The 17,992-nt window shown below is 34.6% G+C and overlaps 1 protein-coding gene across 1 annotated transcript in view; it reads right to left on the reverse strand.

Annotated features, from left to right (window-relative positions):
- The window catches only part of LOC113752489 (probable LRR receptor-like serine/threonine-protein kinase At3g47570), a 17,663-nt gene extending 6,370 nt beyond the window's left edge, over positions 1-11,293 (reverse strand). Inside the window, exons 1-3 of the mRNA XM_027296601.1 lie at positions 10,372-11,293; positions 6,782-6,853; positions 2,797-3,144 (exon numbers count right to left, since the gene is read on the reverse strand). Coding sequence (XP_027152402.1) covers positions 2,797-3,144; positions 6,782-6,853; positions 10,372-11,293 — 1,342 coding nt within the window. The remainder of the gene's footprint in view (positions 1-2,796; positions 3,145-6,781; positions 6,854-10,371) is intronic.
- Positions 11,294-17,992: the final 6,699 nt, after the last annotated feature.

A 17,992-nucleotide genomic window follows, 5' to 3' on the forward strand; every position in this document is an offset into this window, starting at 1 on the left:
CTTTGCTTATTGCTGTTGGTGGCGTCTAATTGACTTGCTGGGAGTATTTTACCTATTGATTTCAATTGCTAAATCTTTAGAACATTTGTTGCGATTTTGGGTAGAATTGGGTTCATTTGTTGAGATTTGTTGATTTATTTATACTCTATTACCGCTTCTAGTCTGTTTGATCGCCATATTCGTTGGAATTGACTGCGTTCAAGCACATTGTTGGACGTCCTCGGCCATTGATTGAAACTGCTGCATTGTCTAGAAATTTGCTGGTTTGAAGTTCTCTGTTGCACTCTAGTTCGCCTGGATCAAGACGCACGTCGGAGCTCTCCTTCCCTCTACAATCTTTCACTGCCGCGCACTACCGTAGCACCATTTTCACTCCACCGTTCCCACCTATTCCATAGCCGCCCGAGACCTTCCACCACGTATTCAGGGAAGTGTAGTTGTCCTATTCGCTTTCTTTACTTTATGATCTCCATTGAGGACAATGTCGGATTTAGGTGTGGGGGGGAGAGCTGTGGTACAGCTGGTATTTCTGGTGTTCAGCTTTTAGTTTTTTTCTTTTCCTTTATTTTCGTTGTTATTTGTTCTATTTTTCGTTTATTTCCTTTTCTTTCTTCCTAGTGGTCAATTTTTTATTTGAATACCAAGTTTGATGTTGGATTGTTGTCTCTAATTCTGCTATTGCTAAGTGTTATTAATAAAAAGGTATCAAGTTGATGTGGTTGAGTTCAGGAATATCTCTTTGGTGAATATCAATAATTGCTTAACTTTTTCTATTTTTGGTTAACTTTTCTAAGCATGGGGAATGATTGTTGGCATTTTTCATGTGAATAGGTCCAATTATTAATTTTAGTTCTCCATATTTGGAAATTTGAGGTTAGCTGCTGTTATTTTTGTGTTATTTTAGTTATTGTGCTACATGGTTGTAAATAAGAGTTGACTGTACTCCGCTAGTAGTTACTACTGAGTAACCGGGGATTTTCACCTAAAGTGTTGATTTTCGCGTCAAAAGGTAGTAGTTGCTATGAGTGCGTGGTCCCGTAGCAATTAGAGTTGAGTAACCGGGCTCCTCCATCCGTCAAATGTTGGAGTTCGCGTCAAAAGGCTCTAAGGGCTATAGACTAAGTCTTTTGTTACTCAAAAAAAAAAAATGAAAAAAATGAAAAAAAATAAAGATTGTATTAGTATGTGAATAAGTCAGCTTGCCGGTTTGTGATCTTAATGTCGAGATTTTGGTTAATAGTTGGACCATTTGCTGATAAATGTGAGCAACCATTCCTTTTTCTTAGATTAGTTTGCTTTAAATTGGAGGAGTTGGTGGTTGAGAAGCTAACCGGAGTGGTTTTTCTTGGATCTTAACTGTGATGCTTGATATATATTTTTCTGGGTATCTTGGCAATATGATAGTTAGAGCAATAGCCATTGTCAAATTTTGGTGTTCAATTGCTGTTCTTATGCTTGAGGGCAAGCATGATTTAGGTGTGGGGGGAATTGATAGGGTGTTAATTGTTAGCAATTTTATTGTTAATTTTCCTTTTTATCCTTGCCAAATATTGTTTTAATTATTAATATTTACTTATATTTGGTATTAGACCCAATGTCAGGGATTGAAGCAGAAAACTACAAAAAAGGAGGGACTTTTGGAGATAATTGAGACTTCAAATAAGCCACAGACTTGGCCCACATGGTGATATACGCGGACTGCATTTCTTCTGCTAATTGGGAGTGTCTTGAGTACTTAAGAGTCCTAAGAGCAATGAAAGACGAAAGAGAGGAGGAGACATCAAGAGGCCTTGCCTTTTGTACTTTGATTTGGAATCTGCGGCGGGGACCACGGAAAAGCATTAGTCATTGGACTTTGGAAGGAAAGAAACGTAGGAAGCTTTGAGAGTTATTTTGTTCCTTATTTGTGGGGACCACTGGATAGATAGCTGGGGTCATCTTCCTTTTGGCTATAAAAAGACAATTGTAAGAAAGGCTACAGAGACAGTTTTTAGCATAGTTTTAGTTTTCTTTTCTTAGCTCTTTGGCATGGTTGTTCTCCATTAATGGAGGACTAACCTCTTAATTCTAGTCAAGGGGACAACTGAAGACTTGGTTCAACAATTACTGTGAGATCTAATTTATTTTAATTGCTTCCTTAATTTATTGGTATTTATATGTTTCCTGCTTTTGATTGCTATAGCTCGTATGAGTGATTGAATAGATGCGCAATATTTAATTATTCATATAGGTTATTTTTGCTAAATAGGGGTAATTGAATCCGTAATTGTTCGTTATCTCTACCTCAGTAGCAACTGGCGTAATTGGGTTTATGTCAGGGGAGCATATGATCTAATTTAAACAAACCCTCGTAGCGTGTTTGTTGGTTAGGATTGGGCCTTTCTAATTATTAATGCAATTTAGAAATTAAATCCTACGGTCGTACCTAGGGTTATTTTTGGGTTAGAGAAATAGCTAACGGTCGTACCTTAGCTATCGAGAAATTAAGGAAGGCTTGGTTGTTTATCGCGTGCATGACAACTATAACTAATCTATTGCTAAATGTTGGAATTATTTCTGCATCAATGATCAGTGCATGAACCATTTCTGATGTGTACTCTTGGCTAGAGTTTCCCCAATCATTTCTTTTAATTAATTATTTTCTGCAGCTAATTTATTTAGTTAGCATTTAATCCAAAACCCCCCATACTTTGGATTCTAGAAGAAACAAATTATCCCCAGTCCCTGTGGATTCGACCCTACTCACCGCTATATACAAAATCTGTATTTTTCTCAAGTAGGTATTTATTATTGTACAGGTTCGGCACCTGTCATCCAGTAATCTCAAGTTTCCAAGATAATAAGGAATTGCACCAGTAAAATGGTTCATAGCAAGGTCTAGCATTCTGAGCCTAGAAGCATTTGAGATGGATGTTAGTACAGTTCCAGTAAATTCATTTCCCCAAAGGTAGAGTTCCTCAAGATTGGGTAAGAAAACACCTATAGTTGATGGAAGCTCGCCTGATAAATCATTCTGCGCGAGAGAAATAATTCGTACAGTTGAACTATTGAAAAGTTTCAGCGGGATGGGACCTCTCAACCTATTCAACTCCAAGTTTAGCAGTTCCAACTTGCTAAGATTACCAATCTCTTCAGGTATTATACCTGACAAATCAAATTGGTGAGAAAAAAATGTGAAGATTGTTTGTTGTCCTACTTTTAGTATATACAACGAGGAGTCATATTTTTGTATTTACACCTATTAAAAAAATATTCTTAACTGTATCACTATATAGTCTAATCAATACGAATATTTGATTTCAATCATGTATACATTAGTACAAATACCATTAGCACTACTAGTGATAAATGGCACACTCAATTTATGTGCAATTTAAAAAAATCGCTTTTTATATGGAAGAAATTGGTATAAAACTTTAATAAATGAAAAAACTTTGATCTTTTAAAAGCTTTTTTAATATTATTATAATGTTTGTGGTTGGTAATGGGTGAAAGTTAGTTGTGGAATTGGTTGATGATAAGTGTATATTTTGAGTGATTTAAGTGTGTTTTATTATCTATTTTTGGTATGTTTTATTCACTTTTATAGCTAATTAATTAAGTTCCTAGTGAAGATATGCATTTTATGGTTAAAGTATAAAAATTGCATTTCTATGTATTAAAATGGTGAAAATTTCATGTTTTTGTAGGTTTAATGATTCAATCATTAAATGGAGTAAGTTGCCAAGATAATTGGATGATTTTTAATGATTTGAAGTGGTTTTAAAGATAATATAAAGTGCAAGCGATGAAATGCAATTAAGTATAAAAAGGAAAAATTTCCAGCTTTGACACCTATTGATATTTTAGCTATATCTTGAGTTACAAGTATCGGATTGAGGTGATTCTTATGCCATTTTGAAGCTAACACATAGTTCTGCATTTCTTATGCAGACATCAAAATCTAGTTCATGAGTTTCATTCTCAAAATGTTGAAATACAGTCAGTCATTTCTATTGTCAAAAGTTAAAATAGAGTTTTGACCATTTGAGGGTATTTTGGTCATTTCTCAATTTACAGAGCTCCAAATTGGATGATTCTAGAGGCATTGGAAAGCTGACTCAAATGAATAAACTTTCATGTTTTGTATAAGAGTTAGTTCAGCCTCCATCATCAAGAAAATATCAGTGGAAGTTGGAATAAAAATAGAGCAAAGATGAAGATTGACCAGAAATGAACAAACTTGCAAAAAAGGCAAAACGTGGGGTCGCGTTTTTAAGGTCACGTATTATTCAATTGCGGCTGCAACTTACTCTGCAACTTGTGCTCTATTTGCACAAGCTTTTTGACCAACTTTTTTGCAACAAATCTGGTTGGAAATGATCAAGCAAGCATAGAATCTTGTAGAAGCAACTTTTGGAGATTTCAAGAGCTAACTTTGCTAACTAGAAACAACTCATTTGTGGCTTGAATTTCTCTATAAATAGAGGCCTTGGAGAACATTTTGATAACTTTGGAAAGCTAAATATACTACAAAAAATATAGTTTTCACTAGTTTTTCTTAATTCATTAGTTTAGATAGGTTAATATAGTTTTATTCTATCTTGTATCATGCTAAGCAAGGATGATGATTGAGGTTTGAAGATGGCGAAAATGTTGCTCACATATGGCAAGAGTTTCATCTCTTCAACTCTTTAACTTTTGTATTTGAATCTTATGCTTAGTCATAATACAAGTATGGTATTTACTTTCCATATGTTTGGTTAAAGTTTATGCCTAGAGTTATGGATGGCTTTCTATATCTTGTTAGTGATATTTATTTGGTTATTTGATGATATTTTTTTCAGCAAGTTATTTATCACTTTTGTTTTATCTAATCATAATTAACCGGCGGTTAATTGTGATAATCTTAAGGTGTTAAATTTGCAATGAGAATTAGGATTTGACACTAATTCAAGGGAGTGATAAACTTAGGGAATTCACTCACGGAAGAAGAGGAGCACTTATGTGGCTCTAGTGATTTAATTTACTGTAATTTTATAGAAAAAATGAACTTGTAGTTAAGTTCATAACCACAAGAGTAAGTATGATTTAGTTACAAGTATAGTTGATTTACTACGAAAGTAGGTTTTACATACATTAGGAAATTATGTCATAACTAATTAAGATAATAGTATTCAATTAACTGGTAGTTTCATTTACAAGAGTAGTGAGGAATTTCATACCTCTAGAAGTTTTTTATTGTTATTTGTATTGTTTTTACTCATGTTTATAGTGTAGATTTACTTTCTTGCACTTATGATAATCTAAATAATAAAGGAGTTCGAAAAACATCGATAATTGACATTCTTCCTTGTGGGTTTGACCCTTAATACCCTATACTCAATTTCGATCTGTATACTTGCAGAAAATCGCGTGTGGGATTTTTAGAAATTTATAAATGTAAAATTTGATTGTAAATGAATTAATTATTATATGTATACCTTGCGCTCGTCAGTTGACAATACATAAGCAACAGGTTAATCAGATGATAAAAGTATAATTAAGTGATTATGATGATAATGCTGAAAATTAGAAGTGACACATGTGGTCCAATTAAATTTCACCTATATGCGCTCTGGTTATTATGTCATCAATTCATTCGCATTAATTTGGTCTAATACCATTACAAATGCATTTTTAAAAATTTCTTTAAGTTATACCCGCAAATATAATAAACAATCAAGCAACAACGTATCATTGCTCCTACAAATATTCCATCTCAACTAATTAATTAACCATACGTTTACTCCTTTACAATTATTAATTTAATAATTGATAATCATTTCTCCTATGATTGGTTTAATTAATTTGCGATCATTTTCCTTCAACCCATGATTGGTTTAATTGCCCTTGTCAACCGCTTCAACCACTAACAAGTTGCTTTTGTAACTCCCCCGAATCTATCCATCATAACAAAAGCTCCGCACTTTTAATTCTCTCAATCATCTTTATGTCCACTCAATCTCGGCCCCACAACCCAGTCACAACCACACCTCGTTACTCTCAACCCGTACTAAGCCTCATGTCTCCCGGTAAAATTTACAGCTCATGTGCCTGATTGAAGCCACTTTGACGCCAACAATTGTATTTGTGTCTTCTATGTACTATTTTGTCGTAACCATGTACTCCCATGGTTCCATTGGTTAGGCTCCTCTAAATTAGGGTAAAATAAATTATATAAATATTATTATTGTAATAAAAAAATATATGCATTAGTACGAACAGCTATACAATTTTGTAGAATTTTTGCCTAGGTGAGCAGCAACCAAAGCATGACAATGGCAAAATTTTTGTGTCCCACATATCTGAAGTCAAGTGCCTAAATTTAACGAAAGAGGACGCATCTCAACAAATTCAAGGGTATAATTCATTGACAACTTTGGAAATGGCAAAACATTTTGAGACAATGTTTCATTCACTCTTTTTATCTCTTTGTACCCTCTCTCTAAGTGCTTCCTCATCTTCCTATTTCCCCATTGTATCATCTGTTAGCCCCCTATCAGTATCTCTATTTTTGAAGTACAATCAATTGGAATTTGAAGTTGAGTTATAGATGTAGGCTGTAGCATATTGAGATCAAGCTGATCAAAATCCTTTTAGCTTATGCAGTGCGATAGTATGACTGACCAATTGAGGTATGAGAAGGAGTCCAATTTGATTTGTATTTGAACTCGCTTAACTTCAAGCTCAAATTTAAGTTTGAGAAAAGTTTTTTCATGATGTGATAATGAAATAGATATCACGTCAAAAAGTTTTTTACCTGTCACATTAGCACTCTCCATGCCTAGTATCTCCAAATTATAGAGATTGTCAATGGCTTTTGGAATTTCACCTGCTCAGAAATCACGACATGATGATAAATATAATTAACAGCATGGCATAATTATATGTATATAATATATATACATTTCAGAATTCTAAGGGGCTTCAGTCAAGTTTCAAATAGTATCATGTAAATCTCTCGTAAATATTGGCAAAATGACGATTGTATGCACTCCCAAAAATTGGAGGTCATTTTGGTGGCAATCTCTATGCATATGTCAATTGATTTTTAAATGTACACATAAATTAGAAATAAAATTGATATAAAATCTAAATATGCATATCAAAATTAATAGTTTTTACATTTTCTTTCATAGACGGTAAAGCCATGAAGTTTCAAACGTCCAAAAATTTTAAGGGAAAATAACTCAAAACCCCCATGTGGCTTGCAAATATACTTTAAACATCCTTATGCTTTGGATTCAAAGGCAAGACAGATGTAATCCATCAAAACCAATGGTTTTGTACAAAAAGACAACTTCACCTCATTAGTATACATAGTGTCAATTCATCCTTCTTTCACAATTTTATTTCTTACATCAAACAAAAATGTGTGTTTGGCATAGTCATTAATCCCGGCCTAGACATCAACCCGGCAAGGCCATTGGTATAACAGGTTAGCGTCTTAACCATAAATTTATCGATCTAGCCGGTGTTTCTAAAATATTGTACAATATAATATTTTAAATACTAAAAATATTATAATTATTAAATTTCTGGTTGAACAGGTCAGTATTTTAGATTTTACGGATTGAATTGACGAATTATTGACTAGTTAATGATTTCCTTCATCATTCAGTCCAACCAGTAATCCAAGATCACTAAGTTGACCAATTGAATCATCCGGTTAGGTGAGGTTAGGTTTAGTAAATCTGTGTTCGCCATGCTTTGAGTTTTTTATTTCCTAACTTTTATCTTTATTTTGTTGAAAACAGAAACTTCTTTATTCACACAAAGTTTGCACCAATACTTAAGTAGTTAGCGATTATCAGCAATCGTGTATGTGATGTAAATTTTGCATGCACTTCTGAATTTCGTCTCAAAATCCTTTAAAACCCAATGAAAATTTCTCATTGGGTTATGAGGGATTTTAAACAATTTTCAATGGGTTACGATGGATTTTCAGTCTTAATTTGTACTCTACACAGTAAACTTACATCAATTAGTCGTGGATGACAATTGCCGGCTATAACTACTTACTTTATAATGTTGTTGCAAATTTTGATTGATTAAGGAAGAATATTTTAAAGGGTTATTATCACTTTACCTCTTTAACGTTTAATGTCACTATCAATTTTCTCCTTAACGTTATTTTTTAGTCATTTTATCCCTAAGACTAATGGTCATACTTAATGGAATTTATTAATCCAAGTGATAAGGCATGTTTAATGTTTAAAATTATTATCACTTTGTCCCCATGAACTGTAAACTTATTATCAGTTTACCCCCTACAGACTAGAGTTATTTTTTAGACAATTTATCCAACCATTAAATCAACTTAGCAAGTTAAAAAATAATAGAAAATAGTACCCTCTTTTTTGTATAATAAAAACAAGGATTATTATCACTTTACCCCATTAAACTATATCACTACTATCAATTTATCCCATAATATTATCTTTTAGTCACGTCACCCTATAGGTAATTTAACTCATCATATTAATAAAATTTTAACAAAAATACCCTTTTATTTTATAGCACTGCTACATTATTATTATCACTTTATCTCTTTAAATTATGGTGATATAATTGTTTTACTCTCTAACATTATTTTCTAGATATTTTATCCTATCATTAATCTAAAAAGTATGTTAAAAAATGTTTAAATATATTTACCTTTTATATATATAATTAAAATAAAAAAAATTGGAATGGTTATTCTTCCTTTTTTTCACTTTAAGAGATTCAAAAACATAAAAATAAAAGGATTTTCTCATATTTATTTTTTCACACTTATTAATACTAGTTAAAGAAAAGGAGATAAGACAGAAGGAGACAAAAAAATTAGATTTTGCCAAAAAAGAAAATAAGGAAGAATCTAATATTATCGTATTACTTTAATATTCTCAGGATTAGAATTGGAATTGGGTAGAAAATAGAAAAATAAAAGTAATTTTAAAATAATAAAAATATTGAATTCTTTCTTGTTTGTATTAAAAAAAAAGAATTGAGCTCTCTTTCTCTCCCTCCCTCCCTCCCCTATTTTTCTATTGTTTTCAATATTAATAAGATTGCCAAGAAAAAAGAGATTAATGTTTTGACTTTTTTTTTGTTGATACTAAAAATGAGAAGAGCCACTCTAAATTTTTTATTGCTTTTATTATACAAAAAAGAGAGTACTATCTTCTAAGTTTTTTAACTTGTTAAGTTGCTTTAATTGTGGGATAAATTGCATAAAAAATAACTCTATGAGATAAATTGATAATAAGCTTATAGTTTATGGGGGTAAAATGATAATAATTTTAAAGACTAAACATGTCTTATCACTTAGATTAATAAACTCCGTTAAGTTTGACCGTTAGTTTTGGGAGTAAAATACTCCCTCCATCCCACTTTGATAGTTCTAGTTTTTTTTTCACACAGTTTAAAAAAATAGTTAACTTTGTTGAAACAATCAATTTATAAGGTAACTATTTTCCTAAAATACCCTCACATTAATTAGAGTACAACTTTATGGGAACTTGAATTGATAGTAAAAAAAGAACCAACTCTCATTAAATGAGGTAGGTTTATAATAACAACAACTTACATTGAATAAGGGTATTTTAGAAAAATTAAAATACAACTACATTCTTCAATTGGCAAGTGGACTACAATTTGGGACAGACAAAAAAGGAAAACAGGACTATCAAAATGGGATGGAGGAAGTAACTAAAAAATAACGTTAAGGGGAAACTTGATAGTAATACCAAACGTTGAGGGAATAAAGTGATGATAAGCCTAATTTTTATTTTATTTTTTTGACAAAATAAAGATGAAAAGTTGACAAATAAAAACATCAAAACATTGCAAACTAACAATTCAGTTTGAAATAAATAAAGATAACGTACAGCATGGGGCCAAAACTAGAAATACTTTCAAGTAAGAAACAAAATTAAGAAAAAAGGATGAATTTAAGTTATGTATGTTAATAGTGTTGTCTTTTTGCACAGAACTGTTAGTTTGTATGCATTTCATCATCTTAGCTTTCAATCTGAAGTACAAAGGGGTTAGCTGCGTATTTCTAAACCGCATGGCAGTTAGAGGTTAGAGTACCACACCCCATGGGGTTCTTGGCTAATGTCTCCAATTTTTAACTATTATTACCTATGTGAAAGTATTTCAAACATCCTCATATAATCATTGATGAACAAAGAATGCAAAAAGAAGGAATCATCGCTTATATCCAGTCTACTTAAACATTAAGTTTAAGTGTTTCTCCACACATATGCATCTAAACTCACAACCCTACAAGCATTTAAAGCAATGATCTATTGGTGCTCGAAATATACAAGAATTTTTCAAAACAAAGTGAAGTTGGTAGCTTACCTGTCAGGTCGTTCCCACCCAAAGCTATTTGTGTAAGCGTGGTTAGATTCCAAACTCCTTTTGGTATATACCCTCTGAATTTGTTAGAAGACAAGGATAAAACTTGGAGTCTTGAGCATTCTCCGATGCCTGATGGAATTTCACCTTCAAAGTTATTAAGTGATAAGTGAAGCCCTTGAAGTTGTGGGAGATAATTGCAGATGTGTGCTGGAAGGTAACCCGATAAGCTATTACTCGTAAAACCAATAACTTGCAATGAGGAGAGGTTAAACAGAGCCAGTGGCAGAGGGCCTGCAAGTTGGTTATATTGAATTTCCAAAAGTTTCAATTTCGGTAGAGCGCTGAATTCTTCAGAAAGATTTCCGGTAAAAAAGTTGTAACCCAACCTGATGGTCTCTAACTTTGTGAAATTAGAGAGCCTGCCTGATAATGAACCTGAAAATCCATTATCTCGGAAGGATAAGTATCGGAGTGCAGTTAAACCTCCCAACCATGACGGATGTTCTCCCTCAAAAGCATTACCGTCCAAGCTGATGTACTTCAATCGGCGCAGACGAGAGAGCTCGGTTGGAAGATGTCCATGAAAGCTGTTATTCATGACATTCAACCTGACAAGAAAAGAAAGATTTCCCAATTGTGGAGGCATCGTTCCCGCAATTCCCATGTAAGAAAGGTCAATGGCTGCGACTCTATGATGACGAGCATTACAAGTGATACCAATCCAGTTGCAAACAGAGGTAGAAGTGGACCAGTTGGTTGGGATGATCCTTTGGGGATCGAAAATGGCTGCTTTGAAGACAAGAAGAGCATTCAGATCACTAGCACTGTTGTTATGGTTATTGGCAATACTTAAGCTAGCTGAGCTAGTTGTGACAAAATGCAACACTATGGCTCCGAGGACAAGAAAATAAGTTCTCTGCATTGCTTATTGAGGTAAATAAACTTGACGAATGCCAAATAAATATAGAACATGAGCATACATTGTGACTTTGGGCAGGACTTATATAGGCATAATTGCGGTTGACTTACTTTTTTTTCCACAACGTATTGTCGTTGTATTTCTTTTGTAAAACTGGATTATCAAGTGAAGATTTTTAGGTAAAAATGTTGAAAATTGGAGTTTTTGAATTGGTAAAGTCTTACACGTGTGAATTGGTAAATTGCTGTTATCATCGTCTATGACGAAGTGATGAGACTTCGTCAAATTGAAGTTCCTCATCTGTTCACCAAGTTTCCATTTTTATATGTTCCCTACTTTATTGTTTTCTTCTTTCAGATTGCTACATATTACCCTGGCAAAACAGACACTAACTGATAGGAGATCTATTACTCAATTTGGTGAATTAATGGCAAAACAGAAACTAACTGCATATTATCGCCTTGATTCTATCTTGAGACGTGCGGTTTTATTTTGGCACAGCTTGAAATTAGGCAAAAATGCCAACTATTGTACCCCAAAGCTGACAACTGTGTAGCAGCTTTTATAAGTATATTCTCTATCTCTTCATTTAGTATTGAAGGAATGTAACCCAACCCACCAATTAAATGATAAACCTGGGATAAAGATGCTTTTATATATATATATCTAAAGAGCTTATGACTACCATAAAACACAATGAATTTAGATTGAGCAAGGATTTTCCTCGGTCAATACTTGTCCTTAAACAGTAGTTTGTACTTGTATAGGACTTAGGATTTTGTTTTCTATCAATTTTGTTTCTGTGCTTATTGCACTATAACTGTCAGGCAATAGGAAAGACCTTAAAACCTTTTTTCTGGTCATTGGTCCAACTCCGATGGTTATATTTTTGTACTTGAATATGCTCTGATGCTTTATCAATTAATATATATATCATTTCACTTCTTTTCAAATCTTTATCAACCTAATCCTGAGAATGAAAATAATTCTAAAAAATCTTCTCCGATCACTGGGCCAACCCCGATAGTTATATTTTTCTCCTTGAGCATGGTTGATGCTTTATCAATTAAATCTGATTTTCACGTAAAAAAAAAAAAATAAAGCTACGCTGACCCCGTTTATTGAGATTCTTTAAAATAACATCTTCACATCTTAATTGATAACCTGGTGCATGCATTTCTATCCGTCAGTCGCCAGCAATCACCAGTCTACGCGGGGGAGCTTTGTACCTCAACTTGGACCGGGAGTGGGTCGCAAGTGGGTTCTTTCCCAGTAGCTATGGACAATTTAAGCAGCTTGTCTTGATGAAGACCACATTCACTGAAGGTGCTTTCTTGATGAAGACCTGCTGCCCAATTCTCTAGGTTGATACTGATGTTTTGTTGTCCTTTACTTTACTTGGTAGGAATAAATGCCTACCGGGGGAAGATTATTATCTCTCTTCGGACTTCGTCGGATTAATTCCAAATAGTAGTAATAATGGTTATGGAAAATTCTAGATTGCTTGTCTTGTCACTCTGACTTTGGCGTATACTTCCTAGTCTATTGGTGATAATCACGTAACATTACAATCACTACCCTTACCAAGACCTATTCAACCTTGAGGATGCTACCTAGACAAAGAACCATGGGGTCCCAGTCTCAAATCTACTAGGTGTGCGTATTAGAAAATATACGTGCTTATGGTTTATAAATGATCCACCTTGATGGGTTTAATACAATCTCGTTGGTAGGTTCTAAGTCACTAATAACAATGAACTAGCAAAATAGAGGGATAAAAAGTTGTGTAGTGTTGGCTAAATTCACAATTACCAAACTACACAAGTATTTCAGATGGTTTACTTCTATACTCTCAAATTAAATTAATTATTGTATTTATAGTATAAGATCTTGTTAGATTTTACCATTTGATTGTAGATTATTACAGTCTCCTTCTCCCAAGTATTAAAAACACACCTAATTACTTCCCAAAAATTACAGATCCTCATTTATCATCCTGTCCTATTTTTAGTTACATTCTCAAATTTAGCCTTCTCGGTCCCTGATTGGCCGTCGAGATTTCCTCAGACTAGCTTTTTATGTATTTGCTTCAACTTTAGCTGTTGAGTGTTTTGTAGAGTAATTGACGTAACAAGCAATGTCAAGGTCATAGTTATAAAACATGGCCCGATCCAGCAGTCGAATCAGTCAATCAGGTGAGCCCGTCGTGGGATCGGATTGGATCACTAATTAGATTGTTCTAACAAAAAATACATTGACTAATTAATGACCCGGCAATTTAACAGGTGAATTGGAAAAAAATCACTGGTTGAACCGTCAGTTGAGCCACTAATTTAAATTTTTATTATTTTTATAATTTAAGATATATTATTATATTATATAATATAATTAATATGTAACTCGCAGTTAACCATCAATCCGGTGGCTCGGTCATTTCTCTGGGTCGAGTTTTGGGTTGGATTTATTAACTACGATTCAAATTTCCTTAGACTAGCTTTTTATGTATTTGGTTCAAATTTCGCTGTTGAGTGTTTTGTAGAGTAATTGATGTTGCAAGCAATTCCGCTGCTTTAGCATTCTATGTGGCAAAATTGAATTTTGAGTATAACAATGTTCCAAGAATGATGAAAAGGATACTACTCCAAGCCAAGCTAAAATTATTAAGTGTCTGAAAATTTGAAGGATAAAAGAAGAGAAGATGTAGAGAAGTGTCCGGACCACGGGAGCGGTTTTGTAATTTTGCACACCGCGTAACTTTGTTTGCACACGGCGTAATTTTGTTTGCACAACGTGTAACTTTAGAACAAGTTTTTGTGGGCTCCATACGCGTTATTAAAAACGAGGTACAAGAATAATCTAAATCGTACAATTTTTTTGGACCAAATCTTAGCCATAAATAGCTCAGGAGCAGTCCATCTGATGACCGCTCCTGCCCCTCATCCAGAAGTGTCCTAATCCTCTATGGGCCTGCACGAGTCTAAGGCATTCATTGTCTCGCTAAGACGCACCACAATTTTGTCCGACCTTTAAGGCATTCAGTGTGTCGAAATACAAGTTTCGGTCAAGAACTACTCCGGTCTAAGTCCTTGGGCTCCAGAGTCAAGAATTGGATCTATTCACTCATTTCCGTGTGTTTGCTTCCAACCAAGATGGATGCCAGCCCAACGAAAGAAGATATTAGTGCAGTCTTTCTATATGAAAGGAAGGCAGTTGACTGGAAATTCTTGTGTGAATCTAGTCTGTGGTATAAATGGGTTAATTATGTTTATCTTCTGGTTAAATAACAAAAAATGAACCTGTCGGTTGACCAACCTGCATTTACCCCTCTAAGTACTGATGGTGTTCAAACCAAACTCATGAAATGAAATAAACGAAAGAATACAGTGTTAATCCTCAATATTTGGCTAGTGTGCCAAACTGTCCCTAATGTTTCAATTAAAACAAATTTGGCCCCCAAATATGTCATTAACAAACTTTTCTCAGTTTTAAAATTTTCCTTATACCCTGACTGCTAAGGTGAAGTGTCCTCGATATATTTTTTTGGGGGGGGGGGGGGGGGGGGGGGGAGGGGGGAGGTAGGGGAACCAAGCTCAATTAGGTGTGGCTAATTATGCTACAATTGGAAGTAAACATATATATCTCCAACATTTATATCTCCATGTTTAATAACTTTATCCGAAACATTCAACAACTTACCATCCTCATCTAAAACATTTAAAAATAAATAAATATATAAGGAAGAGCCGATGCTATGAGATTATCAGGATGGAAAGTTTTAATGATTATGTTCTTAAATATTGAATTACTGGCATTACTCGAGTAAATTTTACTTTATCAAGAGAAAGATCCTGATAGTGAGACAATTATGCATTTTATTTGATGGTAATTGCTCCTAATTTTGGCCACTTATTATGCAAAGTAATGGATTTATACTCATAATTGGTATTTGTGTCATTTGCAGGCAATTGGTGTCAAAAGTGGCAAAAAGGAGCAAATTTCCAAAAGATTATTCATTCCAAAACATGCCCACGCCAGAGACCGCAGAGTGAAGTCCGAAAAGACGGATCGCAATACGTATCCCTGGAAGCTTGCCACTATTTTTGGGGAGATGTGTTTGACGTTGTGTGGGATTAGGAGACATTTTCTAAGAATATTTTGGCAACAAATCAAGGAGAAAAATAAGGAAAGATATTCCATATAAATACAAACACGTATTTGGCTAAAGGGGGCGGCGGGGGAGAAACTTTAAAAGGAGAGCAACAAATTAGTAGTTTTTGATCTTTTATCTTTTTTCTCTTCTTCTTAACGTGAGTTAGAGATTAGCGGCTGTACTTTTTCATCAACTAAATTACATTGAAGCCTTGGATTGCATCATCATCACGAGGCAATGCTAGATTCCTTTATCTAGTTAAGAGATAATCATGGCCCGGTTGCACGAACAATTGTGAGATCTTTTCAATCTTTCTGCGCTATTTTAAATTCTGTGTTCGTGGGTATTTAATTATTCCTTACTTTAATAGGTTATTATTGTTTGGATCTATTGGATTAATGTGGCCAATTATTCAATTGTCTGAATAGTACACTGCCAATTAAGATGGTGGTGCGTATCATTTGATCGTCTTAAAATTAGTGGCAAACGGCACAATTTCATTGCCTCGCATGTAGTTTAATCTATGTTGTAGGAATAGTTAATCTAGTTCAAATAAACCCACATGTGTTTTGTTAACTTGAATTGGGTCTCTCTAATTCTTAATGTTGAGAATAGATTAAACCCTACAAGCGTCTCTAGGGTTATCTATTTTACAAGGGAGTAGTTTAAGAGCGTTTCTGGACTACCATATAATTAAGGAGAGATTGGTAGTTTGGCGGTTATTGAATTGCTTGAACAAATTTACTTACGAACATGTGAATCAATTCAGGTATCTATGATCAATTACGTGAGCCGGTGCTGACATTATTTCCTTAACTAGGTTGTGTCAATTAATTGTTAATTATATTCTTTAGCTACTGCACTTCTTGCGATTGAAAATTCAGTAACCTTACATCTTTAATTTGTCCTTGTATCTCACTTCCTAAACCCCCTAAATTATCTGTGTGTAATAAATCTGTCAATTCTCTGAGGAGACGACCCTACTCACCACTATACTCATTTAGTTTAGAGAGTAGGCATTGATATTAATTTTATTGTTGGTAGTTTGACAGCCACCAAATTATGGCGCCGTTGTCGAGGACCTGGTTTTTGAAGTGATTTATTGTACAGGCTTTGTTTAGCCAATGTTTTATGCATTGATCTTCCCCTACAAGAAGACTCGAATTTGACCCAGAAATCGAGAAAACAGCAAGGAGGTTGACGAAGGAGACTAAGTTGCAAAAGCAACAAGCTTCAACAACACTACCCTCCGAATTTGAACAAAATTTTGACTTTAGTGATTCATCAGTTGAAGTGGAAACAGATTTGACTGGATCTAACGAAACAATGGCAGCTCAAAGGATTTTAAGGGAACTTGCAACCCCGAATGTTAACCAACAGCCTTTGTGTATTACGTATCTTGACATTGAGGAGGCTTTTGAATTAAAATCTGAGTTGATTCATTTATTGCCTACTTTTTGTGATGTTGCAGGCGAGGACCCGCACAAGCATTTGAAGGAATTTCATGTAGTATGTTCAACCATGAAACCTCAGGATGTTACAGAAGAACGAATCAAGCTGCATGCGTTTCCTTTTTCCTTAGCAAACAAGGCTAAGGACTGGTTGTTCTATTGCCATCGAACTCCATAATTACTTAGGAAGGACTGAAACAGCAGTTCCTTAAGAAGTTCTTCCTAGCCTCTAGGGCCGCCAACATCAGAAAATAAATATGTGGAGTTAGGCAGGCCAATGGAGAAATTCTCTACGAATATTGGGAACGATTCAAACAACTGTGTGCTAGCTGCCCGCACCATCAGATCCCTGACCAATTGTTGATCCAATATTTTTATTAGGGACTGCTACCCATGAATAGAAGCATGGTCGATGCAGCTAGTGGCGGTGCGTTGGTAAATAAAACAACAGATGAAACCAAACGATTGATCTCGAACATGGCAGAGAACTCTCAACAGTTTGAAGTCAGATCTAAGGAAGTGACTAGAAGGGTCAATGAGGTAAATCATTTTGACCTTGCAAATAGATTAACAGAGCTTACTATCTTGGTTCGTCAAATGGCTATAGGGCAAGTACAGGCAGCTAAAGCATGTGGGATACATGCTGCTCCTGAACACATGACCGATATGTGTCCAACTCTTTAAGAAGACCCCCACGAGCAAGTCAGCGCCATGGGAGGTCTGCCTAGACCACCCCAAAGGAGAAATGACCCGTATGCATCCACATACAATCTAGGGTGGCAGAACCACCCTAACTTTAGCTATGCTCCAAAACTCTCGGGTTTTCAATAACCATTCCAGCAGAGACCTCCAGTATAGCCACCATCCACGTCTAATTCAGGTATGCCCCTTGAACATATGGTTAAATCACTAGCTAATAACACTTGTCAAATGCAGCAGGATTCGCAGAGATTCCAACAAGAGACTCGCGCCAGCATTCCTAATTTGGAAGCGCAAGTGTCACAGCTAGCGTCTTCAGTGAGCAACCTTGAGAATAGTAATAAAGGAAGCTACCAGCTCAAGTGATTCTCAATCCCAAGCAAAATATGAGTGCAATTACTT

This window comes from Coffea eugenioides, chromosome 11 (assembly GCF_003713205.1).
Source record: "Coffea eugenioides isolate CCC68of chromosome 11, Ceug_1.0, whole genome shotgun sequence".
Lineage (NCBI taxonomy): Eukaryota > Viridiplantae > Streptophyta > Magnoliopsida > Gentianales > Rubiaceae > Coffea > Coffea eugenioides.